The 25990-nt window shown below is 38.2% G+C and overlaps 1 protein-coding gene and 1 pseudogene across 20 annotated transcripts in view; one reads left to right on the top strand and one right to left on the bottom strand.

Moving 5' to 3' along the window:
- Positions 1–25990, bottom strand: part of KTN1 (kinectin 1) — a 123277-nt gene that overhangs the window by 74305 nt on the left and 22982 nt on the right. For 10 of the 20 annotated variants that reach the window (XM_049706228.1, XM_049706231.1, XM_049706230.1 and 7 more), the window contains exons 2-4: positions 8391–8428; positions 4116–4668; positions 584–721 (exon numbers count right to left, since the gene is read on the bottom strand). In XM_049706228.1, the coding sequence (XP_049562185.1) occupies positions 584–721; positions 4116–4638 (661 nt within the window). In that variant the 5' untranslated portion in view covers positions 4639–4668; positions 8391–8428. The remainder of the gene's footprint in view (positions 1–583; positions 722–4115; positions 4669–8390; positions 8429–25990) is intronic. The other 10 variants (XM_004279320.4, XM_033404708.2, XM_033404709.2 and 7 more) reach the window with 1 other exon arrangement.
- On the top strand, positions 18787–20043 carry LOC101273726 (actin-related protein 2/3 complex subunit 1A-like; annotated as a pseudogene).

The following is a 25990-nucleotide window of genomic DNA, read 5'->3' as shown; positions in this document are numbered from 1 at the left end:
GTTGATATCACAGCCCAATATTATAAAAATCAGTTTTATCTACGTAAATTTCATAGCTAAGTCTTCTGTGGACAATTCGGAACAGATAAAAATTGCTCCATCACTTTTAACTGGATGCTTCTCATACACACATGCAAATTATGTTTAATAAATAGTTAGGAATGTAGGGTAATGATAAATTTAACTAATGTTCTCAAGCATAATCTTTATGTGATATTAAAAAGTACAAATATTTCAGGAATACTTTTCTTCTATAGAGTTTGTATGCTATTAACATTATTTTCAAAACTCAGTTAAGAATGAGAATATTTATAAATGCTTCTGTCCTTTTATAAATTTCATATAAAGGTCTTCACCACAAACTTATAAATGCTTCTGTCCTTTTATAAATTTCATATAAAGGTCTTCACCACAAACTTATACCCTAACCATCTGTCAAAGCACCATGGGCTTGTATTAGTTTTAAAGCTGTTATGGTACATATTAAGCTGGAAGTTAAAGAGCATGTGAGGTCTCTAGGTTCCTTGTCCTAGTGGACTTCTCTAGAATTAGTATTTATAAAATAGGTATCTACACATTTCACCATTTTCAGTCTTTTGCTTCTTTGATGAAACCTTCTTCTTTCCTGATCCACCTTCTTGTTTAGTCTCTTGATGCAGGGGTAATGGTTCTTGCTTTTTTGACGGTGCCATAAGAGGTTCCACCTTTTTATCCTGATCATCTTTATTAAAAATAAATGAAAAATCATCATAGCAAACAATGAACACACCAGAAAAGATTCAATTATTAATGAATACTTCCTAAAATGCTTTACCACCAAAATTTTAAACTCTGATATACAATTCTCTCACTTATTCTAGCTTTCTTACTCTGCCACATATGCTCTTTAACTTCATCAAGACTTCTAGTACTTGCTCCTTCTTTTATATCCCATTTCTCAGCCACTCCTAGCCCTACTCAGCTTATAGGCATGGTCAAATCCCTTATCATCTTAAAAAATAAAACCCTTCCCACCACTGTAATCCCTAGCCCCCCACACCCATTTCCTTTTTATACTGACCAAAGAACAGTCTGTACTTCCTTTCCTACCAATCATTTCTCAACTAATTGCAACCTGATTTTTCTCTCTTCCATTATATCCATGAAAGATTTTACTCAGGTCCCTAGTGTCCCAAATGCCACAATCTACCAATAATATCCTTTAATCCTTATTTGAATTCTATTTAGCATTTCATACTATTGGTCTCTACCTCTTTAAATTACTCTCTTCTCCGTTATGCTAAGTGAAATAAGCCAGTCACAAAAGGACAAATATTGTATGATTTCACTTATATGAAGTACCTAGAGTAGTCAAATTCATAGACACGGAAAGTAGGATGGTGCTTGCCAAGAACTAGAGAGAGGGAAGAATGGGGAATTAGTGCTTAACGGGTACAGAATTTTAGTTGGGAAAGACGAAAAGTTCTTGAGATGGCTGGTGGTGATGACTGTGCAAGAATGTGAATGTACTTAATGCCACAGAACTTATACTTTTTTTTTTTTTTTTTTTTTTTTTGCGGGACGTGGGCCTCTCATTGTTGTGGCCTCTCCCATTGCGGAGCACAGGCTCCGGTCGCACAGGCTCAGCGGCCATGGCTCACAGGCCCAGCCGCTCCGCGGCATGTGGGATCTTCCCGGACCGGGGCACGAACCCGCATCCCCTGCATTGGGAGGCGGACTCTCAACCACTGAGCCACAAGGGAAGCCCAGAACTTATACTTTAAAATGGTAAATTGTATGTTACATATATTTTACCACAATAAAATAAATAAAATTCAGCTCCCATGATAATTCTTTTCTTACACTTGGAATATTCCTTTGCAGTCTCCTTTGTAAGCTGTTCCTACTGAATACCTTATACACTGGTATTCTTCAGGATTGTGTCCTCATTTTAAATACTTTCCTTGAATGATCTTCTCTACACCCACGACATCAACTAACTACCATCATGCTTAATAAGGCTTCTGAATCTGTAGTCTAGCCTTATGCCTCTGTACTTAAATTTCCTACTGCATCCTCCCTATGTAAATAGCCCCTATAGGCACCAGAAACACAAACTGAAAGCATTCTCCTCTGGGCACACATCCACTCTCTCCCCGTTATTCCCTCTTAAAGCTATCAACATTTACCAATCAGAGCTTGAGTAATCTTTCCTACAAAGGGCTGAACAGTAAATACTCTGGTTTTGTGGGCCATTTAGACTTTGTCACAACTATTCACCTGCTGTTGCAGTGTGAAAGCCAGCCACAGACATACGTTAACACATGAGTGTGGCTGCATTCAAAAAAACTTGATTTATGGACACAGAGGTTTGAATTTCATATAATTTCCATATTTAACACAATATTACTCCTTTAGTTTTCTTAATCCATTTGAAATATAAAAACCATTCTTGGCTCATGGGCCATAAAAAATGAGAAGCAGGCCAGATTTGGCTCACAGGTTGCAGTTTGCCTACCCTGACCTAACTTAAAACTTGGAAATTATCTTTGATCCTGCTTTCTCCTCTATCTGCCATATCCTATGCATAATGTTAGTCATGTCATTTTTGCTTTGCAGATCTCTCTAACCTCCTTACTATTTCTTCTGTCACTACCACAGTTCAGTCCTTCAACTTAACTCTGGAGAATAATACCCTCTTAACAAGTGTGCCTATATTAAACACTGCCCTATGAAACTTGTCTTCCCTAGTTCTGCCAAAAATACCTTTCTAAAATGTAAATCAGGCCATGTAAACTAAGCCTGCTTGAAAATCTTCAACAATGGCCAAATCACAACATCCCAGCTCCTTAGCATTGTATACAAAAATCATCATGATCTACCCACTCCATTAGCTTTTCAGCTTTGTTTCCTACCACTCCCCACCTCCCATTTCATGGTTCAACAATACACTGTACTCTTGCATCTTTAATGCCTTTATGCATGATCTTCTGCCAGTGGGGAATGAGATCCCACTATTTGCTCGATGAAGTGATTCATTCCGGAAGACCCAGCTCAGGCACTGCCTCCTCTGTAAAGCTTTTGACCCATGGTCCCCATAAGCACTAGGTGTTTTGGCTCCGTAGTATTTCTATACTTTGCATTTTTCTTATATAAGTCACATTTCATTATTGACTTACATGTCCTTCTGTCCCCTTTACTCTTATTTCTCTAGTACGATGCTTGATCAGAGCTGGCAAGCAAATATTTAAAATCCAGTATAACTAACTTAATACTACATAAGTTAAGACACGAAAACAACTTAATAGTGAACACAAGTCCTTTCATACAGAGCAAACTGTTTGCAATTTCAACCATCAGCACACCATTTCTCATGTCCTTTCTGTTGTACCTATTAAGCTCTCTCCTTGGAACACCCTATCCACCAAGAAAAACTAGCTAGTACTTATTCAACCTTTAAGATTAACTTTAGGCATCACATGCTTTAAGTGGCCCACCTTAGAACTCCAACACTGGTTTAGACATACCTAGCTCATTATACTAAACTTTTTATATTATAATAACCTATTTCTCTTTGTATCTACAACTAGCATGAGGCTACCTTGAAAATGCACACTTCATCTCTGCAGTCCTAGTACCTAATCTAATGCCTAGCACAAAACACATGTATTATAAATGTTTGCAAAATTAATCAATCAAAGGTGAAAATGATATCTGATTTTTCTTTTCATCTTTAATTCCTATCACACTGATTAGAAAGTACTGGTTGAAATAAATGTGAACATTTCTAACTACTGATATTTACAGGTCCTCAGTGGTTTTATATATTTCTATAATATATTTTATATTTTATATATTTATATTTTATATATATAAACAGATTTTATATATTTCCACTAAAGGCCTTTTCCATATTTGTAATGTGAAATTTAGTTTTGAACACTGTTTTATGCTCAGTACTAATTCTTTCTATCAGCAATTAATGAAAGCAAACACACAGTGAAAAGGATAATGTTCTCGATTTCAGATTCAGTATTTAACATTTGTGTGCACACTTAACAAAGTATCTGAACTTCAAACTCTAAAGTTATTAAAACAAATATAACCACGCAATAAAGTTGAATAGAATGCAATACCGCTTCCATTTTTAGACTTCTTCTGCCCTGGTTTCTTCTTTGAGGCAGCTGCTTCCAAGGGGGGGGTGGGCTGTTTAGTAACTGGGACAGGTTCCACTTTTTTGCATGGAATCTTTGATACATCACTTTCTTTGATGACCTGTTCTTCTAGTATAGGCTTGTGTTTCTTTTCCTTCTTCTTTCTTTCTCTAACACTACTTGAACTTTCAACCACATTCAGTGGAACAGGTACAACTTGCTCATCTTCCACAGCCAAGGCATCAGATAATTTAAAGTCCCGGGGTACACTCTCAGAATCAGATTCATGGAGGTTCCCATTTTGGAGTTCTTTCTTTTTATTCTTTTTCTTTTCTGCCTTCTTTTTATCTGTTTTGGTAGGAATAAGCTTTTGTTCTCTTTTCTGTTTTGCAAGAACTTCATCATATAATGTTTCTTTCATGAAAAGCCAGAAGAAGAGGAAAATTACTGTAATAACTACTGAAGGAATAAGAACAATAAAATATGTTGACTCATAAAACTCCATGGTGCTTTTGTTAATGTGATCCTATAAAACCTAAATGTGAAAGAAGGAAGAAACAAAAACCTGAGTCAGTCTTATTAAACACAAAAAATCTGTTCTATCAAGTGGTATTTCATATTTAACCTGATCTACAAATCTGAACAGGTTTTTTAAATCACATACTGGATTACTTTGCCAAATACAATTTGAATATACTTTTAAAAAAATTTTGTGGTAACTAGGAGTGTAACACAGCCTTCCTGTTTTTTTTTTTTTGCGGTACGCAGGCCTCTCACTGTTGTGGCCTCTCCCGTTGCGGAGCACAGGCTCCGGACGCGCAGGCTCAGCGGCCATGGCTCATGGGCCCAGCCGCTCTGCGGCATGTGGGATCTTCCCGGACTGGGGCACGAACCCATGTCCCCTGCATCGGCAGGTGGACGCTCAACCATGGCGCCACCAGGGAAGCCCCCAGCCTTCCATTTTTAAATCATGTGGAAAGGTTCTAACGGAAGGAAAAAAAAACTTAGCCATTCATTACTTTTTCCCAAAAAATATCCACTTTTGACACTATTAGTATTCAGTTTTCCTCTTACTGTACAATGTTCATGAATACTACTATACGTGGAAATAAAGAGGCATTAACTATTACCAACACACTAGATATCCATTAAAAGTACCACACTCTTAACTGCAAAGAAAACAAAGGTGGTTCATTCCTCCACTTAAAGATTTAAGTCCATTCACAAACTGTGAGCACCTTTATTCCAGTTAACTAACAGCCTCATGACATGGTGGGCTACAACAAGGATATGGAAATATAATACAGTAAAAAATCAAAATGTTAGGATATGTCATTTGGCACTAAAATAAATTACAAATAAGATGCTTTTCTCAATTTTTTTCAAGGTACCTCTTACTGTAAAAAAAAAGTTATACTGCAAAAACAAGGGCAATCACCATCCTCTCTTAATAATGTTTAATTAAGAAGCAAAATTTTTAATGGTATTAACACAACCCTGGACTTACTAAGAGAAGGTTTTAACAAGAGGAAGGGGAAAAGGAATCATGCGCTAACAAAATACTAAAAGGAACTTTATACAGAATTGTTGTTCCCTGATAATTCATGAACTATCCAAGATTTTTAATTTATTAAACATATTTTACTGTGCCTGTTAGTGGTCAACCAGAAATGCTTTTTAAAAGATGTTTGTTTGTTTGTTTGTTTTGTGGTACGCGGGCCTCTCACTGTTGCGGCCTCTCCCGTTGCGGAGCACAGGCTCTGGACGCGCAGGCTCAGCGGCCATGGCTCACGGGCCCAGCCGCTCCACGGCATGTGTGATCCTCCCGGACCGGGGCATGAACCCGTGTCCCCTGCATCGGCAGGCGGACTCTCAACCACTGCGCCACCAGGAAAGCCCTAAAAGATGTTTCGTTTTTGATTTTTGTTTGTTTTAACATGACCACCTACAGGCTACAAAGCCTGTTCAACTTGGCTGGGGAATTGGGGGAGAAAAAGGACAAAACAATGACTTAGAACTCTATGGATTTTTGCTTTGAGGAAAGAAAAGAGGCTAAGGCACTTAGCAGCAACCACAGATGCTGAAAAAAGGTCAAGTCAAAGTCAGAAGGGCTTTGATGAACAGCAAACTGCACCCACATGCAACTTAAGTCTCAGGAGAGCAAAATCTATGATGAAGCAGAGCAAGAAGCAAACGTTCAGGGAGAAAAGAGGCCATGAGACCACAAGAACTCTGAAACACACATTCCTCAAATGTTCTGATGATTTTTCTAGGTCCCTTTTCCAGGTCCCACACGAGCCTGGAAGAATCATGATTTCCATTTCTGGATTTTTCAGGAGATTCCCTTCACACAATTCAATTCCCAGTCATGTGAGCTCTTTCTGCAACTAGGAGGAGCCCAACCAAAACACCAAGGCAAATTTAAAGTCAAGAAAGTGTTTGCGTTGCTTTAATCCAACATTCCTGATTCTTTATCCCAAGAAATTTACAAAGAAAAGCATATATAAAGATGTTCACTGCAGTATTATATATAATACAAAAAACTGAGATAGAATATACAACATCAGAATGGGTTAAATTAGCAAATATCAACTCAATAAAACACTGCTGTTAAAACTGTAAATACTGAGACTTTCTTAAATTCAATTAAATACCGAATAGTCAAAATCACAGTTTTACTTGTATGATCAAAACATCTCATGTATAATACGTTATTGAGATGAATATGTAAATTAAAGAGTTGTGCCATAATCATGGGTGCAGTCTCGCTTGCCTTAATATTTTAAATTTTGTTAGTTTAAGAGAAACTCATAAAAGTTTTAATTCCTTGCTTTTTTTTTTTTTTTTTTTGCTGTACACGGGCCTCTCACTGTTGTGACCTCTCCTGTTGCAGAGCACAGGCTCCGGACATGTAGGCTCAGCAGCCATGGGTCTGGGATCTTCCCAGACCGGGGCACGAACCTGTGTCCCCTGCATCGGCAGGAGGGCTCTCTACCACTGTGCCACCAGGGAAGCCCCAAATATTTTTAACATACAGTTCATTGCTCAACTTTTTAAATTTTTTCTACATTAAAACAGAAATTTAAGTAACCATGCTGAATGCACAATATTATACTTTTAAAAGTTTAAATAAACACAAATCTTAAAAGAACCGTTACTTACATATTACAAGGAAAAATGCAAGCAGTTTGATAGGTATACTATTGAATTTCAAGTAAATGTAAGAATTTTGAAATCTCTTTCCTTACTACCACAGTATTTTAGTTACTCTTGTCTCTGACATCATTTTCTTTAAACTAAAAGAACATTTAAAACAAATGACACCAAAAAACTAATTTTTTAAATTATCTGTGCTTCAATTGATAAAAGTATGTCAACTGGAGTGACTCAAAAGAACCAGTAAGAAAAATATAACAAAAATCCAAGACTGAAGTCTGAACAAACTGAAAGTCAATTTTTTTCCACAGATGTATACCGAACAACATACAAGCAAGCATATTTGTAAAGAGCAAGCAAAGATTTGAGGGAAAGGTAGTTTTCAACCCAGGAACACTTAATTTCTTAGAAGCTCCTGTATAAATCTGTAATGTCTGAACAACTAAATGAATATACCTTTAAAAGATATACAGGCACCAAGAGTAGCCTACAAGAGCTTTATCCAATGTACAACATAGTTATAATATTACTAGAAGTAGCTGTGAAACCTAAGCTGAAAGCTCTTATCACAGGTTCTTTGTAAAAACAGAGTTCATGGGCTTCCCTGGTGGCGCAGTGGTTGAGAGTCCGCCTGCCGATGCAGGGGACGCGGGTTCCTGCCCCGGTCTGGGAAGATCCCACATGCTGCGGAGCAGCTGGGCCCGTGAGCCATGGCCGCTGAGCCTGCGCGTCCGGAGCCTGTGCTCCGCAACAGGAGAGGCCACAACAGTGAGAGGCCCGCGTACCGCAAAAAAAAACAGAGTTCGTAAGTTAAAAAATCTATCTGTAACCTGATCATGCTGAATCTAAGTAGTCTGTATTCTAAACATGCCATGTTTCTCTTCCTTTAAATCCATAATAACATCTTATGTTGTTTTTTTAATGTTCAAGTTAATTTTTTTGAGGAAAACTTTATTTATGGAAGTACCATACACTGATAAAAAGTATATTCATGGACAAGTATCACTTACTCAGATTTCCATTACACAACAGAAGTTAACTACAGTATTTTCTGAACCCTTCTTGGTAAAATGTAACATTAAACATTATGGTGTCACTAACCTTCAAATAAAGTACGCATGTCATATTCCAGATATATCCTGAAAAAAAATAAATTTTAAAATTGATAAACGGCAATATAATAAAGCACTAAAATAAAGTCAAGAGTCTTGACTTTTGGTCCCAATTCTGCCTTGGCTCCAGGGGTCTCTTCTTACATAGGTCTAAAGTCCAAACTACTTAACACAATCTTGGAAATGCCAAGACAAAAAATTTAAGTGGTTCCAAGTTGGTGGCGCCCATAGTGCATGTGGCAAAAGTGAATGCACATCTTCTTTGGTATATTGCTCCCTCAAGCCAGGAACCTCAAGATTTCCAAAGAAGACTGTCATCCACATAAGAGCCCACAACACAAAATGACAGAAGCCACCATGAGCAAGAGGCAACAAAAATAAACTAAGGAATCACATCCCTAAAGATTCAAGATACTGGAATTAGTAGATATAGATTATAACCTACACACATAAAGAAGAGGTAACTGGAAAAATGAGCAAAGAACAGAAACTATGGGCTGGGCTTCCCTGGTGGCACAGTGGTTGAGAGTCCGCCTGCCGATGCAGGGGACACGGGTTCGTGCCCTGGTCCGGGAAGATCCTACATGCCGTGGAGCGGCTGGGCCCGTGAGCCATGGCCGCTGAGCCTGCGCGTCCAGAGCCTGTGCTCCGCAACGGAAGAGGCCACAACAGTGAGAGGCCCGCGTACCGCAAAAAAAAAAAAAAAAAAAGTAACTGGGTAGATACGAATCAATTAGGACTTCTACAAATAAAAATTAGCATCAAAATTTAAAATCCAATGGATAGGTTAACACAGGTGCAAGGACACCAATTAAAATAACTATTTCAATAGGCTAAAGTGAGAGTGAATTAAGTCAATGCAGATAGAGGACAAGGCAACTATTAGAGCATGGTGAAGGACTTCCCTAACAGTCCAGTGGTTAAGACTCTGTGCTTCCAATGCAGGGGGCACAGGTTCAACCCCTGGTCAGGCAACAAAGATGATCCCACATGCCACTTGGCGCGACCCAAGAAAAAAAAAAAAGAGCACGGTGAAAGTGAGGAAGGAGTCTAAGACAACTAACTCCTATGTTTCTAGCTTGGCCGAAATCTGTAAATTATGAAATCACATGTCAAGTTCAAGACAAGGAATAGGTTTTTGTCTGAGAGTTTTAGATCTGATTTTGAGGAAATATAAACTACAACCAGCTACAGAATATCAGCAGTCAACTGAGTAGACAAAATCAGCACTAAGAAGGCACTACAGGTTCTAAATTGGGGAACAAAAAGGAAAAACTCTCTAAAAAGTCCAATTTCCCCTCCTCCCTAGTATCAAATCTAGAAACCTCTGCCTTGTCCTTTGTATCAAATCTTCACTTATCCTTCAAAACACAGCCCAAATCACACCTATGAAAATATCTTTTCAACTACCATCTTCCACAACAGTCTATTAATCCACTTTGTATAGTTATTTAGCACCAATTAGTATACGTCAACCTTGTTTTCCAGGGCATTCTGAATAAACAACAGTACAAAAGGCCACAATGCCTGCCCTTATAGGGCTAACATTCTACTAAAAGGAAGACAGTCCAGCAGTTAATATACAGTGTATGAGACAGAACACAACCTGACACATTTGACCAAGAACAATAAAGACAATGTGGTTCAAGTATGATGAACAAGAGGAAAAGTAGTAGAAGATGAGGTTAAAGAGATCATTTGAAGGGGGCAGGGCGCAGTGAACAAATCATGTAGTTTTTTACAGGCAAATGGAAGGGCTGTGGCTTGTACTCTGAGTAATATGGGAAACCAACAGAGGGTTTTGAGTAGAAAAAGGGTATAGAGAGAAGGTGACAGCAGGGAAAACTTGAGAGACAACTGAAGTAATCTAGGCAACAGATGATCAGAGCAAGCAGGTAGCAAGAGGGGTAGTAAAAAGTAGTCAAATTCTGAGTACACTATGAGGGTAGTGAAAAGATGATTTGCTGAGGACTGGAAAATGGCGTGTGAGAGAACAAGCAAAGACAAAGACAACTCCAAAGCTTTCAGACTAAGCCAAAAATAAGAGTTGCCCTTTACTGAGATGGGGGAAGTGTGGAAAGGACATGGTTGGGGTTAAAGACCAGGAGTTAGGTTTTAGACAGGTGGAGATATCCAGCAGACAGCTAAACAAAGAGTGCTTAGGCAGGTGAGGAATACATGCTAAAAATATAAATTTAGTCATACTCAGCATATAAATTATATTTAAAGCCATAAGCTTGGATAAAATCACCAAGGGAGGACTTCCGGGAAGATGGCGGAAGAGTAAGACGCGGAGATCACCTTCCTCCCCACAGATACACCAGAAATACATCTACGCGTGGAACAACTCCTACGGAGCACCTACTGAACGCTGGCAGAAGACCTCAGACCTCCCAAAAGGCAAGGAACCCCCCACGTACCTGGTTAGGGCAAAAGAAAAAACTAAACAGAGACAAAAGGATAGGGACCGGTCCTGCACCAGCGGGAGAGAGCTGTGAAGGAGGAAAAGTGTCCACACACTAGGAAGCCCCTTCGCGGGTGGAGACTTCGGGAGGCGGAGTGGGGGAGCTTGGGAGCCGCGGAGGAGAGCACAGCAACAGGGGTGCGGAGGGCAAAGCGGCGAGATTCCAGCGCAGAGGATCGGGCCGACCGGAACTCACCAGCCGAGAGGCTTTTCTGCTCGCCCGCCAGGGCGGGCGGGACTGGGAGCTGAGGCTCCGGCTTTTGTCGCAGCGCCGGGAGAGGACTGAGGTTGGCGGCGTGAACACAGCCTGCAGGGCGTTAGTGCACCGCGGCTAGCCGGGAGAGAGTCCGGGGAAAAGTCTGGACCTGCCGAAGAGGCAAGAGACTTTTACGTCCCTCTTTGTTTCCTGGTACACGAGGAGAGGGGATTAAGAACGCTGCTTGAGAGAGCTCCAGGGACGGGCGCGAGCCGCGGCTGAAAGTGCGGAGCCCAGAGACAGACATGAGACGCTAAGGCCGCTGCTGCCGCCACCAGGAGGCCTGTGTGCGAACACAGGTCACTAGCCACACGCCCTTCCGGGGAGCCTGTGCAGCCCGCCACTGCCAGGGTCCCGGGATCCAGGGACAACTCGCCCGGGAGATCGCACGGCGCGCCTCAGGCTGCAACGTCACGCCGGCCTCTGCCGCTGCAGGCCCGCCCCACACTCCGTGACCCTCCCTACCCCCCGGCCTGAGTGAGCCAGAGCCTCCGAATCAGCGGCTCCTTTAACGCCGTCCTGTCTGAGCAAAGAACAGACGCCCTCCGGCGACCTACACGCACAGGCGGGGCCAAATCCAAAGCTGAGCCCCTGGGAGCTGTGAGAACAAAGAAGAGAAAGGGAAATCTCTCCCAGCAGCCTCAGAAGCAGCGGATTAAAGCTCCACAATCAACTTGATATACCCTGCATCTGTGGAATACCTGAATAGTCAACGAATCATCCCAAATTAAGGAGCCCTGTGGATGAAAGGCTCTTGGTGCTGCAGCCAGGAGTCAGTGCTGTGCCTCTGAGGTGGGAGAGCCAACTTCAGGACACTGGTCCACAAGAGGCCTCCCAGCTGCACATAATATCAAACAGCAAAAATCTCCGAGAGATCTCCATCTCAACGCCAGCACCCAGCTTCACTCAACGACCAGCAAGCTACAGTGCTGGACATCCTATGCCAAACAACTAGCAAGACAGGAACACAACCCCACCCATTAGCAGAGAGGCTGCCCAAAATCATAAGTCTACAGACACCCCAAAACACACCACCAGACGTGGACCTGCCCACCACAAAGACAAGATCCAGCCTCATCCACCAGAACACAGGCACTAGTACCCTCCACCAGGAAGCAGACACAACCCACTGAACCAACCTTAGCCACTGGGGACAGACACAAAAAACAACAGGAACTACGAACCTTCAGCCTGCAAAAAAGGAGACCACAAACACAGTAAGATAAGCAAAATGAAAAGACAGAAAAACACACAGCAGATGAAGGAGCAAGATAAAAACCCACCAGACCTAACAAATGAAGAGGAAATAGGCAGTCTACCGGAAAAAGAATTCAGAATAATGATAGTAAGTTTGATCCGAAATCTTGGAGATAGAATGGACAATAGAATGGACAAAATGCAAGAATCAGTTAACAAGGACCTAGAAGAACTAAAGATGAAACAAGCAACGATGAACAACACAATAAATGAAATTAAAAGTACTCTAGATGGGATCAATAGCAGAATAACTGAGGCAGAAGAACGGATAAGTGACCTGGAAGATAAAATAGTGGAAATAACTACTGCAGAGCAGAATAAAGAAAAAAGAATGAAAAGAACTGAGGACAGTCTCAGAGACCTCTGGGACAACATTAAACGCACCAACATTCGAATTATAGGGGTTCCAGAAGAAGAAGAGAAAAAGAAAGGGACTGAGAAAATATTTGATGAGATTATAGTTGAAAACTTCCCTAATATGGGAAAGGAAATAGTTAATCAAGTCCAGGAAGCACAGAGAGTCCCATACAGGATAAATCCAAGGAGAAATACGCCAAGACACATATTAATCAAACTGTCAAAAATTAAATACAAAGAAAACATATTAAAAGCAGCAAGGGAAAAACAACAAATAACACACAAGGGAATCCCCATAAGGTTAACAGCTGATCTTTCAGCAGAAACTCTGCAAGCCAGAAGGGAGTGGCAGGACATATTGAAAGTGTTGAAGGAGAAAAACCTGCAACCAAGAATACTCTACCCAGCAAGGATCTCATTCAGATTTGATGGAGAAATTAAAACCTTTACAGACAAGCAAAAGCTGAGAGAGTTCAGCACCACCAAACCAGCTCTACAACAACTGCTAAAGGAACTTCTCTAGGCAAGAAACACAAAAGAAGGAAAAGTCCTACAATAACAAACCCCAAACAATTAAGAAAATGGGAATGGGAACACACATATCGATAATTACCTTAAATGTAAATGGACTAAATGCTCCCACCAAAACACACAGATTGGCTGAATGGATACAAAAACAAGACCCATATATTTGCTGTCTACAAGAGACCCACTTCAGACCTAGAGACACATACAGACTGAAAGTAAGGGGATGGAAAAAGGTATTTCATGCAAATGGAAACCAAAAGAAAGCTGGAGTAGCAATTCTCATATAAGTTATATATATATATATATATATATGTAGTTTGCTTGAGTGCAGTGTTTTTTGTTTTCTGTACTGAATTCATTAGCATGGGTCGGTATAAAATTTAGCATAGGTCAATATGTAATTTGTAAACTAATAAGGTCTTAAAAGTGAGGAATTAAGTCTTTTAAATTTAATTATTTATTGCAAAGAGCAGAATAGCATACATAAACAGGTGCCTAAGGAAAACTTGTATTCTAATATGGAACTCTCATGAACACCTTTTTTTTTTCTTCTAACGGTATGATAGTAGGCCATTTGATTATTTTTATGGCTTTAACTTTACAACAATGAAATATTCGTAAATTTTAAAAAGTATTTTTCTTTATTTGATGCGGGTGGGATACTGGAGAAATGAAAGGTCAAACATATATTGAGGAATCCATACTTGTCTATATATTGTGTACTTTTATTTCAAGAACTGATTTAAAATTCCTAAAAGGATGCTATAATAAGTTATTATGCCATTTTACAGACTGAATTAAGTGAATTTCAGGGAGGTATGAAACTTGCCTAAGGCTATCCAGCTACCAAGCGGTAGAAGTGAAAATTAAATCCAGGTATACCTATTAAAAAAAAAAAAAAAAAAAAAGAAGGCGAGGGCAGCACCAGGGTATGGGGTTGTTAGTTTTATAGGGGTGAGTAATTTCATACGCTGATGAGTGGGAGGAGTATTCCAGCTATTTTGGGGAAGGGGTGGGGATTTCTAGGAATTGAGCCACTGCCCACTTTTTGACCTTTATGGTCATCCTTGGAACTGTCGTGGCACCTGTGGGTGTGTCGCTTAGCTTGCTGATGTGTTACAATGAGTGTATACTGAGGCTCAAGGTCTAGTGGAAGTAGACTCGTCCGCCATCTTGGACCTATTTTGTTCTAATCAGTTTATGTTGTGTCCTCGGGCTATGTAATTCTTTTAAAGGTTGTGCCCTGCCCCCTTTCCTCCTGTTTCATATTGAATATATAATATTTACCAGAGTATGTTTTAATAATTAATACATGATATATTGTATAATTAATTTATATATCATATATATAATGATATCTATAGGTATTTGTTCTAATAAGTCATTAAAAATAAATGAATATTCTTTTTCTTTCATAAAAAAAAATATATAAACATTTTTCTATGTCAATAAATATCCCCCTCCATATATGTTCAGTGACTTTAATTGAATATTTTCTCTATTGTTGGACATTTAGATTTGCTTTTTGCCATTTTGAACATTGCAATAAACCTTATTTACAAAGGAAAAAAAAAATCACCAAGGGAATGGGTATAAACAGAGCCCAGATCTCAAGACAGAGCCCCTGGACAATTCAACAACAGGAAGATGAAGAGGAACTTGCAAAGGAAACAGCGAAGGAGAAGTAGAAAGAAAATTAGGAGAAATGTCACCCTGGTTGCTAAATGAATAAATTATATTAAGAAAGAGATTAATCAACTTTGTCAAATGGTGTTAGTAAATAAAGTACAGTAAAAACTATTGATAGAAATTGACTATTGGATTTTAGCAACAGAGACATTAGTGGTGACTGACCAAAGCAGTAGAGTGGTGGTATCAAAACCTGACTGAAATGGAAGTCAAAAGTGAGAACTCCAGCAGGTGTGAACAACTCTTTGGAGAAGACTTCCTGTGAAGTAATAAAAGAAATGCAATGGAAGCTGGAGGGGAATATGAGGTTGGGGCTTTGCTTTTTAAAGATTTTAAAGACAGGAGAAATAACAGCATGTTAATATGCTGATAAAGATGATCTGGCAGAAGCAGAAAGACTGATGATGCAAGAGAGTGAGGGGTGAGGGACAATGTTCTCAAATGGCAAGAGGAAAAGAATTTGGTGTACAAATTCTGAAGAGACTAGCCTTAGACGGAAACATAGGCAAGGAGGTAGATACAGTGTAGAAGTCTGTAAAAATTATCCTCCTAATGCTACTATTTTCTTAATGAAATGGGAAACAAAGTTTAGTTCTGAGTAAGGGTGGAAAGGGTGGCGCTGGTGGTCCTATAAAACACATTTTAATTATTACATTGTTATTTTTTACTTATAAATTTTGTTCATTTTGATTCTCCACTTAAATTTAAAACTTTGGAGAGAATACAGGGTGCTTAGCAGTGTTGCACAAATAGATTCACTGACTTTAAATGAATTTATGACCCACCTGAGGAAGTACATAGTATCAATAAAACAGAGCATAAAAACCAAACCTGAGCCTCAATGAGGTCTACTCTTCCAGCTCAAGTACCTTGCCTACAGATATTTCTCTTCCTCCTAAAATCCTAGAGCATTTATTCTCTATGTACACATTCATAGCGTTCTATGAGATAGGAGATAATTGTGTAACAATTATAGGAAAGTAGCAATATACTGCAGTGTGATAAAAGATAAAAGAACAGAAAATAATGGAACTCAAAACCTAAAATAGATTCAAATTGATTTTTAAAAATTTAAAAATCAATTTATCTGATCGTTCAGATCAAATAGATATCCAGACAGATTAAAATTTTAAACTTAAGAAAATGTATAAAGTACTTGGAAGAAAAACACACAGAAAAAGTAGATTCACCTTATATTGTACAGCTATATATGTTTAAAAGTTTACATGTGTATTAAGTCTACAGTAAGTTTTTAAATACTTGATTCTACAAATAAATAAGAAAAAGACACCAATGAGAAAAACAAATTATTAATCATTTACTGAAATAGCCATCAAAATATAAAAACTTACCTAAATTTCCATTCTCTACACCAAAAGTATAATGTCCCCAGAGCCCACAATACAATTATAAAATTATCTTTTAAGATAAGAAGAAAAACATTCAAAGCAACCAAAAGATAAGATAATCTAGCAAATCAAACACTGAGTTGCTTGACATGGGAAGTCCATTTACAACAGCTTTTCTAAAATTAACTTTACAGATTACACTGAAATCTTAAAGCTGAGGTGCAATTTCTCCTTGTAAACTGCAACACGTACTTGTTTCTATGACTCACACCTTATTAACATACCATTTAAGTTATTTCAGCAATACCCGTTCTAGAGAACTGCTACCCCAGTCTGAAACAAATCCAACTAATACCAGAGATGAATAATAAAATTTCACTTCTCCATTAGTTATCATGTCACAACACGTGAAACTTCTATTTCGTTTTTTTTTAACCAAACTTACTTTTTTTCCTTTAATACAAGACTAGATAAATCAGTTTGAACAGCTTCTCCAAGAAAATGAAAAGTATCTGTGTAGCTGGTAGCTGCTGAGAGTTATACCAATATCTTTCAGACTTTTGCTTACCCATCAAGCCCCAACTAGTCCATTTTCCCAGGAAAAGACACTGCTCATTTAAAAACATATCCACAGGACTTCCCTGGTGGAGCAGTGGTTAAGAATCCGCCTGCCAATGCAGGGGACACGGGCTCGAGCCCTGGTCCGGGAAGATTCCACATGTCATGGAGCAACTAAACCCGTGCGCCACAATTACTGAGCCTGCACTCTAGAGCCCGTGAGCCACAACTACTGAAGCCCGTGCACCTAGAGCCCGTGCTCCGCAACAAGAAGCCACTGCAATGAGAAGCCCACACACCACAACGAAGAGTAGCCCCCACTCGCCACAACTAGAGAAAAGCCTGCAGGCAGCAACAAAGACCCAGTGCAGCCAAAAATAAACAAATCAATAAGTAAATTTTTAAAAAATTAAATTAAATAAATAAATTTAAAAAAACATACCCACAGGAGATAACCTGGTTAAAAGTTTATTCTGTAAAGAAAGCTAATTTATGATAACTTAAGTAGACAAATTAAAAGCTTTAATACCAAAAATTTAATAATACATTTAAATAATCAGTATTTCAAATCAATACGTAAAAGTTTCCAAAGGTGAAGATAAATCGTCAAAATTGTTCAAAAATTAACACCATTCAAAAATTAACATTAAAACATGAAGTTCACACCAATGATGTAATTGTAAAACAGCTATACCATATATACAAGACTGCCTTCCCCTAAAATCTAGTCTTGACCTACCTTTACTTTTTCACAAGGCCTCTGAGTTGGAAAGGGCCATCTAATTAAAACACTGGACCCAGCTGAATGGTCAGTGAGCCTATGCTTATGAGGAATCAGCACCTCCCATAAGCTCCTTTCACAAAAACATTAGAATATTCTTCATAGTTGTGATCCAAAATCTTTTCCTCCTGTAACTTCTCCTTGAGGCCCTCTAAGTGCCCTAGCCTCCTCATCTATGTCCAATCCCACTACAACAAGGCAGTCCTAGTAATGTATGGTACCAGTTAAATTTATCAACAAACAGAAAACCTACTTCAAACCCTATCATCCTTTAGGAAAGTTTTGCTAGGGTGTTAAAAGTTGAACATAATAGACTGATGAAATAACTCATAAGTACATCACCGTAGGTCACTCAACAATGAAAGTACTAAAATAATAAAATGTTATATTTATTCTTGCCTATTCCTAAAAAACACATAATACTTAAGATCATTTCACAAACTAAACAGGAAATGTAAATGACAAGCCAAAATCGTCAAATACTACCCAAAAAAACTCTAAGGGAGCTATTGGAAAAGCTTCACTATAAAACAAAAATCTTTACATCTTGCCCAAGAACTGTCAAATAAATGCAACATAAAAAGCCCCAGATACATGTGAAAAATTTAGTATATAATCAGAGAGCTATTTCAAATCAGTAAGTAAATCTATGGATTATTTAATGAATAGTATCAGCACAAATGACAGCCATTTCAGGGGAAAATTCAGCCCCTACCTCAATTATATATGGATCAAAGTTTTAAAGGTTAAAAAGTTAAACCATGAAAAAACTAGAAAACAAGTGTATTTCTTTCAATCTAAAATAATTTTGTTTTGTAAAAGGTTTTTTCTATGTCTCATGTAAAACCCAGAGCCATAAAGGAAAAAACTGGAAAATCTGACTAGAAAACATTGTAAAGACTTTATGGGAAGAAATAAGTGACTAACTCAAAAAAGACAAAGGTCTGGTAGGCTTAACTTACAAACATCACCTGAAATGTGAGAAAAAGATGAACCTGGCCGGAGCCTGTTCGCATCAACTGACCAGAGTCCACGAATTCCACGCTCTGAGCCCGTCCAGATGGCCCCAACCCCCAGCTTTCTGTCCTTTGAAAACACTAAGAATAATATCCCTGCATCAATTTTTACTAGAGCCAATTACCTGTCATGCCTGGAAATGGTATCATACCCAGATTGCCCTTAGCCCCAATAACCATGAAGTCCACATCTATAAGAAGTTGGGAGCCAGTGGGTGAAAATTCATGAACTCAAGCAGCACAATGGACACATCACAGGTATCGACTGCGCTCCCAAGAGTGACCTCATGGTCACTTGAGGGGCTGACCGCAACGCCTACGTCTGGAGTCAGAAAGATGGTATCTGGAAGCCAACCCTGGTGATCCTGAGAATTAACAATGCAGCCACTTCTGTCAAGTGGTCCCCACTACAGAACAAATTTGTTGTGGGCAGTGGAGCATGACTCATTTCTGTTTGTTACTTCGAGTCCAAAAATGACTGGCGAATAAGCAAGCACATTAAAAAACCCATTCGCTCCACAGTTCTCAGCTTGGACTGGCATCCCAACAATGTCTTGCTGGCAGGAAGATCCTGTGATTTCAAATGCAGAGTGTTTTCTGCCTACATTAAAGAAGTGGATGAGAAGCCAGCCAGTACACCCTGGGGCAGCAGGATGCCTTTTGGTCAGCTGATGTCAGCGTTTGGTGGCAGTGGCACTGGCAGCTGGGTGCATGGGGTCAACTTCTCCGCCAGCAGGAGCCACCTGGCCTGGGTCAGCCACAACACGGTGTCCGTTGCCGATGCCTCAAAAAGTGTGCAGGTCTCAACTCTGAAGACAGAGTTCCTGCCCCTCCTGAGTGTGTCCTTCATCTCGGAGAACAGCATCATGGCTGCTGGCCATGACTGCTGCCCCATGCTCTTTAGATGCAACGACTGCGGCTGCTTGACCTTCGTCTCCAAGCTAGACATCCCAAAACAGAGGATCCAGCACAACATGTCGGCCATGGAGCACTTCCGCAACATGGACAAGCAGGCCACAACTGAGAACCACAACAAGGCCCTGGGGATGCTGCACCAGAGCAGCATCACTCAAGTGTCTATTTATGAAGTGGACAAGTAAGATTGTCGCAAATTTTGCACTACTGGCATCGACAGAGCCATGACCATTTGGCATTTCAAGACCTTAGAGTCTTCTGTCCAGGGCCTTCAGATAATGTGAAGCTGAGCGAGCCTCCCAAATCCAGCACGAGGATGGACAGGCTGCACTGGGCAGCTCCGCCATTCGCATGATGGGGAGAAGAGCCAGCCGCCAGGAAATACTGAAGACACATATGGCACAAACCTTGTCGTGTGTTTTGTTTGAGGATAATTGGTGAAAGTGTTGGTTTTTTAAAAGCAGCAGTGATTTGGGTTTTCTTTTTTGTTTTGCTCTTTCATTCTATTCTTGATGAAAGCTTCTCTTTAAGCAGATTATGGAAAACTGTCACACTAACTTAAAGGAAGGGGTGGGGGTGGTATGTAAATTGTCTGCTAAAAAATTAAATAAAAGTACTGAACGTGGAAAAAAAAAAAGATGAACCTGAGAGAGAAAGGTTAAAGGACACGTTTAGAAGATTCCTAGGGGGAGAAAAGATATCCAATAAATACACATACAGTACAGTATTAACCCAAAGAGGAACACACCAAGGCAGACTGTAATCAAAATGACAAAGATCAAAGATAAACAGAGAACACTAAAGCTATACGGGAAAAGCAACAAATAACATACAAGGGAACTCCCATAAGGCTATCAGCTGATTTTTCAGTAGAAGCTCTGCAGTCCAGAAAAGAGTGGCATGATATACTTAAAGTGACAAAAGGGAAAAACCTACAACCAAGAATAGTCTGCCCAGCAAGGCTCTCGTTCAGATTTGACAGAGAAATCAAAAGCTTTCCAGACAAGCAAAAGCTAAAAAAAGTCAGCACCACCAAACCCACTTTCCAAAAAATGTTAAAGGAACTTCTCTGGGCAAAAAAGAAAAGGCCACAACAAGAAACAAGAAAATTATAGAATGAAAAAGCTCACCGGTAAAGGCAAACATAAAGGTAGGAAATCATCCATACACAATGCCAGTAAGGAGGTTTAATTAAAAGACTGAAGTAGTAAAATCATCTATATCCACATAAGCAGTTAATGGATACACAAAACAATTAGATATAAACTATGTTATCAAAAGAGTAATCACTGGAGGGAGAGAGTACAAATGCAGGGTATTTTAAATGCATTTAAAATTAAGAGATCAGCAACATAAAACAGTCACATATATATACACATATATATATACACATACACATATACACATACACTGCTATACAAAAGCCTCATGGTTAGCTACAAACCAAAAATCTACAATAGATATACACACAAAAAAGGAAAAGGAATCCAAACATAACATGAAAGACAGTTATCAAATCACAACACAAGAGAACAAAAGAGGAGGGGGAAAAAGACCTACAAAAACATAATCCAAAACAATTAACAAAACAGCAGTAAGAACATACATGTCAATAACTACCTTAAATGTAAACAGACTAAATGCTCCAACCAAAAGACACAAACTGGCTGCATGCATACAAAATCAAGACCTATATGTATCTGCTGCCTACAAGAGACTCACTTCAGATCCAGAGACACAATCAGACTAAAACTGAGGGGATGGAAAAAGATATTACACACAAATGGAAATCAAAAGAAAGCCAGAGTACCAATACTTACACGAGACAAAACAGACTTTAAAATAAAAACTATTGCAAGAGACAGAGAAGAACACTATATAATGATCAAGGAATCAATCTAAGACGATATAACATTTGTAAATATATATGCACCCAACACAGGAGCACCTCAATATATAAGGCAAATATTAACAGACATAAAAGGAGAAATAAACAGTAACACAGCAAGAGTAGGGGACTTTTAACACCCCACTCATATCAATGGACAGATCATCCAGACAGAAAATCAATAAGGAAACACAGGCCTTAAATAACACATTAGGTCAAATGGACTTAGTTGATATTTATAGAGCATTCCACCCGAAAGCAGCAGAATACACATCCTTTTCAAGCACACATGGAACATTCTCCAGGACAGACCACGTGGTAGCCCACAAAACAAGTCTTGGTAAATTTAAGAAAACTGAAGCCATATCAAGCATCTTTTCTGACCACAATGCTATGAGACTCGAAATCAAGTACAAGAAAAACACTGCAAAAAACACAAACACGCAGAGGCTCAACAATATGCTACTAAACAACCAATGGATCACTGAAGAAATCAAAGAGGAAATTAAAAACATACCTGGAGACAAATGAAAATGAAAACACAACAGTCCAAAACCTATGAGATGTAGCAAAGGCAGTTCTAAGCAGGAAGTATGTAGCAACAAAGCTTACCTCAGGAAAGAAGAAAATTCTCAAATAAACAACCTAACATTAAGCCTAAACCAACTAGAGAAAGAGGAACAAACAAAGCTAAAGTTAGTAGAAGGAAAGGAACTGAAGATCAGAACAGAAATAAATGAAATAGACTTAAAAAAATAGAAAAGATCAATGAAAGTAAAAGCTGGTTCTTTGAAAAGATAAACAAAATTATTAAACTTTTAACCAGACTCGTCACGAAAAAAAGGGAGAGGGCCCAAATCAATAAAATCAGAAATGAAAAACTAAAAATAGAGTTGCCACATGAGCCTGCAGTCCCACCCTTGGGCATATGTTCAGAGAAAACTATAATTCAAAAAGATACATGAACCCCAACGTTAATAGCACTATTTACAATAGCCAAGACATGGGAACAACCTAACTGTCCATCAACAGATGAACGGATAAAGAAGATGCGGTATATATATACAATGGACTACTACTCGGCCATAAAAAAGAATGAAATAATGTCATTTGCAGCAACATGGATGGACCCAGAGATTCTCATACTAAGTGAATTAAGTCAGACAGAGAAAGACAAATACCATATGATATCATTTATATGTGGAATCTAAAACATGACACAAAGCAACTTATCTACGAAACAGAAAAAGAATCGCGGACACAGAGAACAGACTTGTGGTTACCAAGGGAGAGGAGGGTACAGGGGAGGGATGGACTGGGAGATTGAGATTAGCAGATGCAAACTATTACATATGGAATGGATAAACAACACAGTGCTACTGTATAGCATAGGAAACTATATTTGATATTTTGCAATAAAGTAAAACTGAAAAGAATATGAAAAATTGTATGTATGTATATATATGCATAACTGGATCACTTTGCTGTACACCTGAATCACTGTAAATCAACTATACTTCAATTTTAAAAAATCAAATTTAAAAATAAACAAATTAAAATAAAATACAACCAGAAAATTTTTTAAAAAGAGATCGATGTAAAACAGTTTGCAAGTGACATCTCCAAATAAATACTGATTGTTGACCCTTAAAAAAAAAAATTTATAACCATAGATTCTTAAATTCACATCTACAGTCTCTGCCAGTCCAGAACACCCCCAATGTTTCTACCAAAAATATGAACACAAAAATGGCTCCAAGGCCATGAAAGCCTCTGGAAAAAAAATCCTTCTACCCAGTCTGGCCTGAACAGTACAGTATTTTCAGATACCCTCCTGTTGAAGGTGAACTTACAATAAAAAGAGAAGAAAATCAAAGATACAAACAGGGATTATATCCCCAAGAATTCCAAATAGAATAATGTGGAGGACTATAAAAAATAATTTTTTCAGCTATTAGAAGCATAAATTAAATCATACATATGGGGAAAAAAATAAAACACTCATATAAAAGACCAGAAGGTAAAAATTAAAGAAACTGTAAATTGTGTATAAGCATCCACAAACATGTGCATACACAGACATGCAGACATTAAAAACTAAATGAACTGATAATTATACACAGCTGAAGAATTATCAAACAGAAAGACAGAGCTTATAAAAACTGGCAATGCAGCACAAAGGAATACATTAGGGAAAACATGAAAGAAAAACTAATAGACATGAAGGAAAGAATGAGAAGGTCCAATAAGTCAAATGGGAATTCAAGGAGAGAAAAGAATCAAGAAAGGTAATATTTGATGACAAAATGGCAAAGAATTTTCAAAAACTGCTGAAAAGATATAAATCAATTCCAGAAGGGCAACAAAATCTGGACAGCATAAATAAAAAGAAACAAACCTAAATATATGTGTAGGAAAATTATATAACTCAAAAGATGCAAAGTAGGTCTTAAAAGCAACATAGAAAAATTACCTATAAGAGAATAAAATTAGACATATATTACTCAGCAATAGAAGCCAAAGGATAATGGAATAAAAGCTCCATAAAAACAATGACCACTAACACAGAATTCCAGATCCAGCAAAACACTGGAATATTCACTTTTCAGAAGCAATAAAGTCTATCAGCTATGTGTAACAAATTTAATTTAGCAAACAATTATAAATACTTAATCTAAAATTTAATAATCTAGCATGTAGTTTCTGTAAATGAGCAATACTTCTTCCTACCAGAATACAATTGAGAATATTACCAAATTCTTTCATTAGGGATCACATCTAACCTTTTTCTTAATAAGCTTTTCAGGAAGCCAAGGGGAAAAGTGCTAGTAAAAAATTTTCTGGGCTTCCCTGGTGGCGCAGTGGTTGAGAGTCCGCCTGCCGATGCAGGGGACCACGTGCCGCAGAGCGGCTGGGCCTGTGAGCCATGGCCACGGCGTCCGGAGCCTGTGCTCTGCAACGGGAGAGGCCACAACAGTGAGAGGTCCGCATACAGCCATAAATAAATAAATAAATAAATAAATAAATAAATACAAACAACGAGACAAGAAATAGTGCTCTCCTACAAAGTCAGGTGTTTTCATTAAAAAGAAAAAAAAGTTAAAAAAAAAAATTTTCTCTCTGGTCCCTCAATTACAGTGTTCAGAGCTTCCAAGTATAAAATCATATAAAATTAGGACAAAACTCCACAGCATTTTACAATCAAGTACACTAATTAAATAACAGTAAAATCCTGATTATCTTTTCTAAGACTATACAATCTATTCTGAAGTTTACATTTCAAGTTCTACACTTCTACAGTCTAAATTTCAGTTTTTACTTTAACAGTATTCCACAAACTCCTAACTGTTATTTAAAAGAAAGCAAAGAGACACAAAGTCCACACAAAGAACAAAATTGTGAATCAACAGCAAAATCTTATACATATTCAAAATGAAAGCATATACAAATAAGGATAGTAAAATAAGGTAGGAAACTACTTATATATTTTCATTTTCCTATTTTTTTTTATGAAACATTACCTCTGTTAATAAATTATTAACCCATGGTGAAGTTAAAGAATCTTAAAATAGTAAGAAATTTTCCCATCCCCATTCACTGAAATCAAGCAGCACTTGCTTTTATACTCACAATCTTATGTAGACAACTTCTAGTGAAATTGTACCTTGAAAATTATGGTTCAAAAAAAATTCACTAAAGATTTTTACTTACTTGTTATACAAGGTTTGCTTTATACTACTGAAATTTAACATGCCAAATCAATGACTCTCCTACCGATCTGTATGTTCTCTCCCAAATACCTGCAAGCCCAACACAGTCAGTGCTCAACACATAGCACTGTCAGATTTTAACTGGCTAAAACACAACCAGCATGAATCTGGGAAGAAAAAAAAGTTTACTTCATTAACATAAATAGCTTTATACAGGTAGCCCTTATGATTATGGATTTTCTTTCAAAATAACCTTCATAAATATAGTTTACATCAATCCCATTTGTGTCCATCAGTACTGTGAAACATAAAATCAGGGACTTTTTATCATAATATGGACTTCATTATAATATTCTTGAAGCTGCAAAAGAAGTATATAACAGAAAAATAAAAATCAAAAAGTCCTGATAAAATTACCATTAATTGGAAATAAGTACATACTTTGTATTTTAACATTTAAACCTACAACAGCAGCCCCCACCAAAAAAAAAATTTTTTTTTGGTTGTTGGTTCCATTCTTGATATTGTTCCCAATAAGCAACCAAAGCAAAAAACAGTGAGAGAAGTTAATCTAAGAACGATACCCAAGAAAAACTCTCATCTCTAGAATTTCACCAAATGAATTCCCACATTCTTAAAGTTGGTTTATAAATTACCTAGTTACAAAATTGAAATACAGTAAGCCTTCAAAATTTGTGATTGCCAAGACTCCCTTTCAAACAACAGAAATATAACTGAAGAGGTTCAAAGGTGATCAGTTATTAGAAACCTAAAATATAGCACCAAAAACAATACTTAGGAATAAATGCAACCAAGGAGGT

The sequence above is a fragment of the Orcinus orca genome, chromosome 2 (assembly GCF_937001465.1).
Source record: "Orcinus orca chromosome 2, mOrcOrc1.1, whole genome shotgun sequence".
Taxonomy (NCBI): domain Eukaryota; kingdom Metazoa; phylum Chordata; class Mammalia; order Artiodactyla; family Delphinidae; genus Orcinus; species Orcinus orca.
Note: the sequence above shows the minus strand (reverse complement) of the source record. Positions and strands in the feature narration are given on the sequence as shown.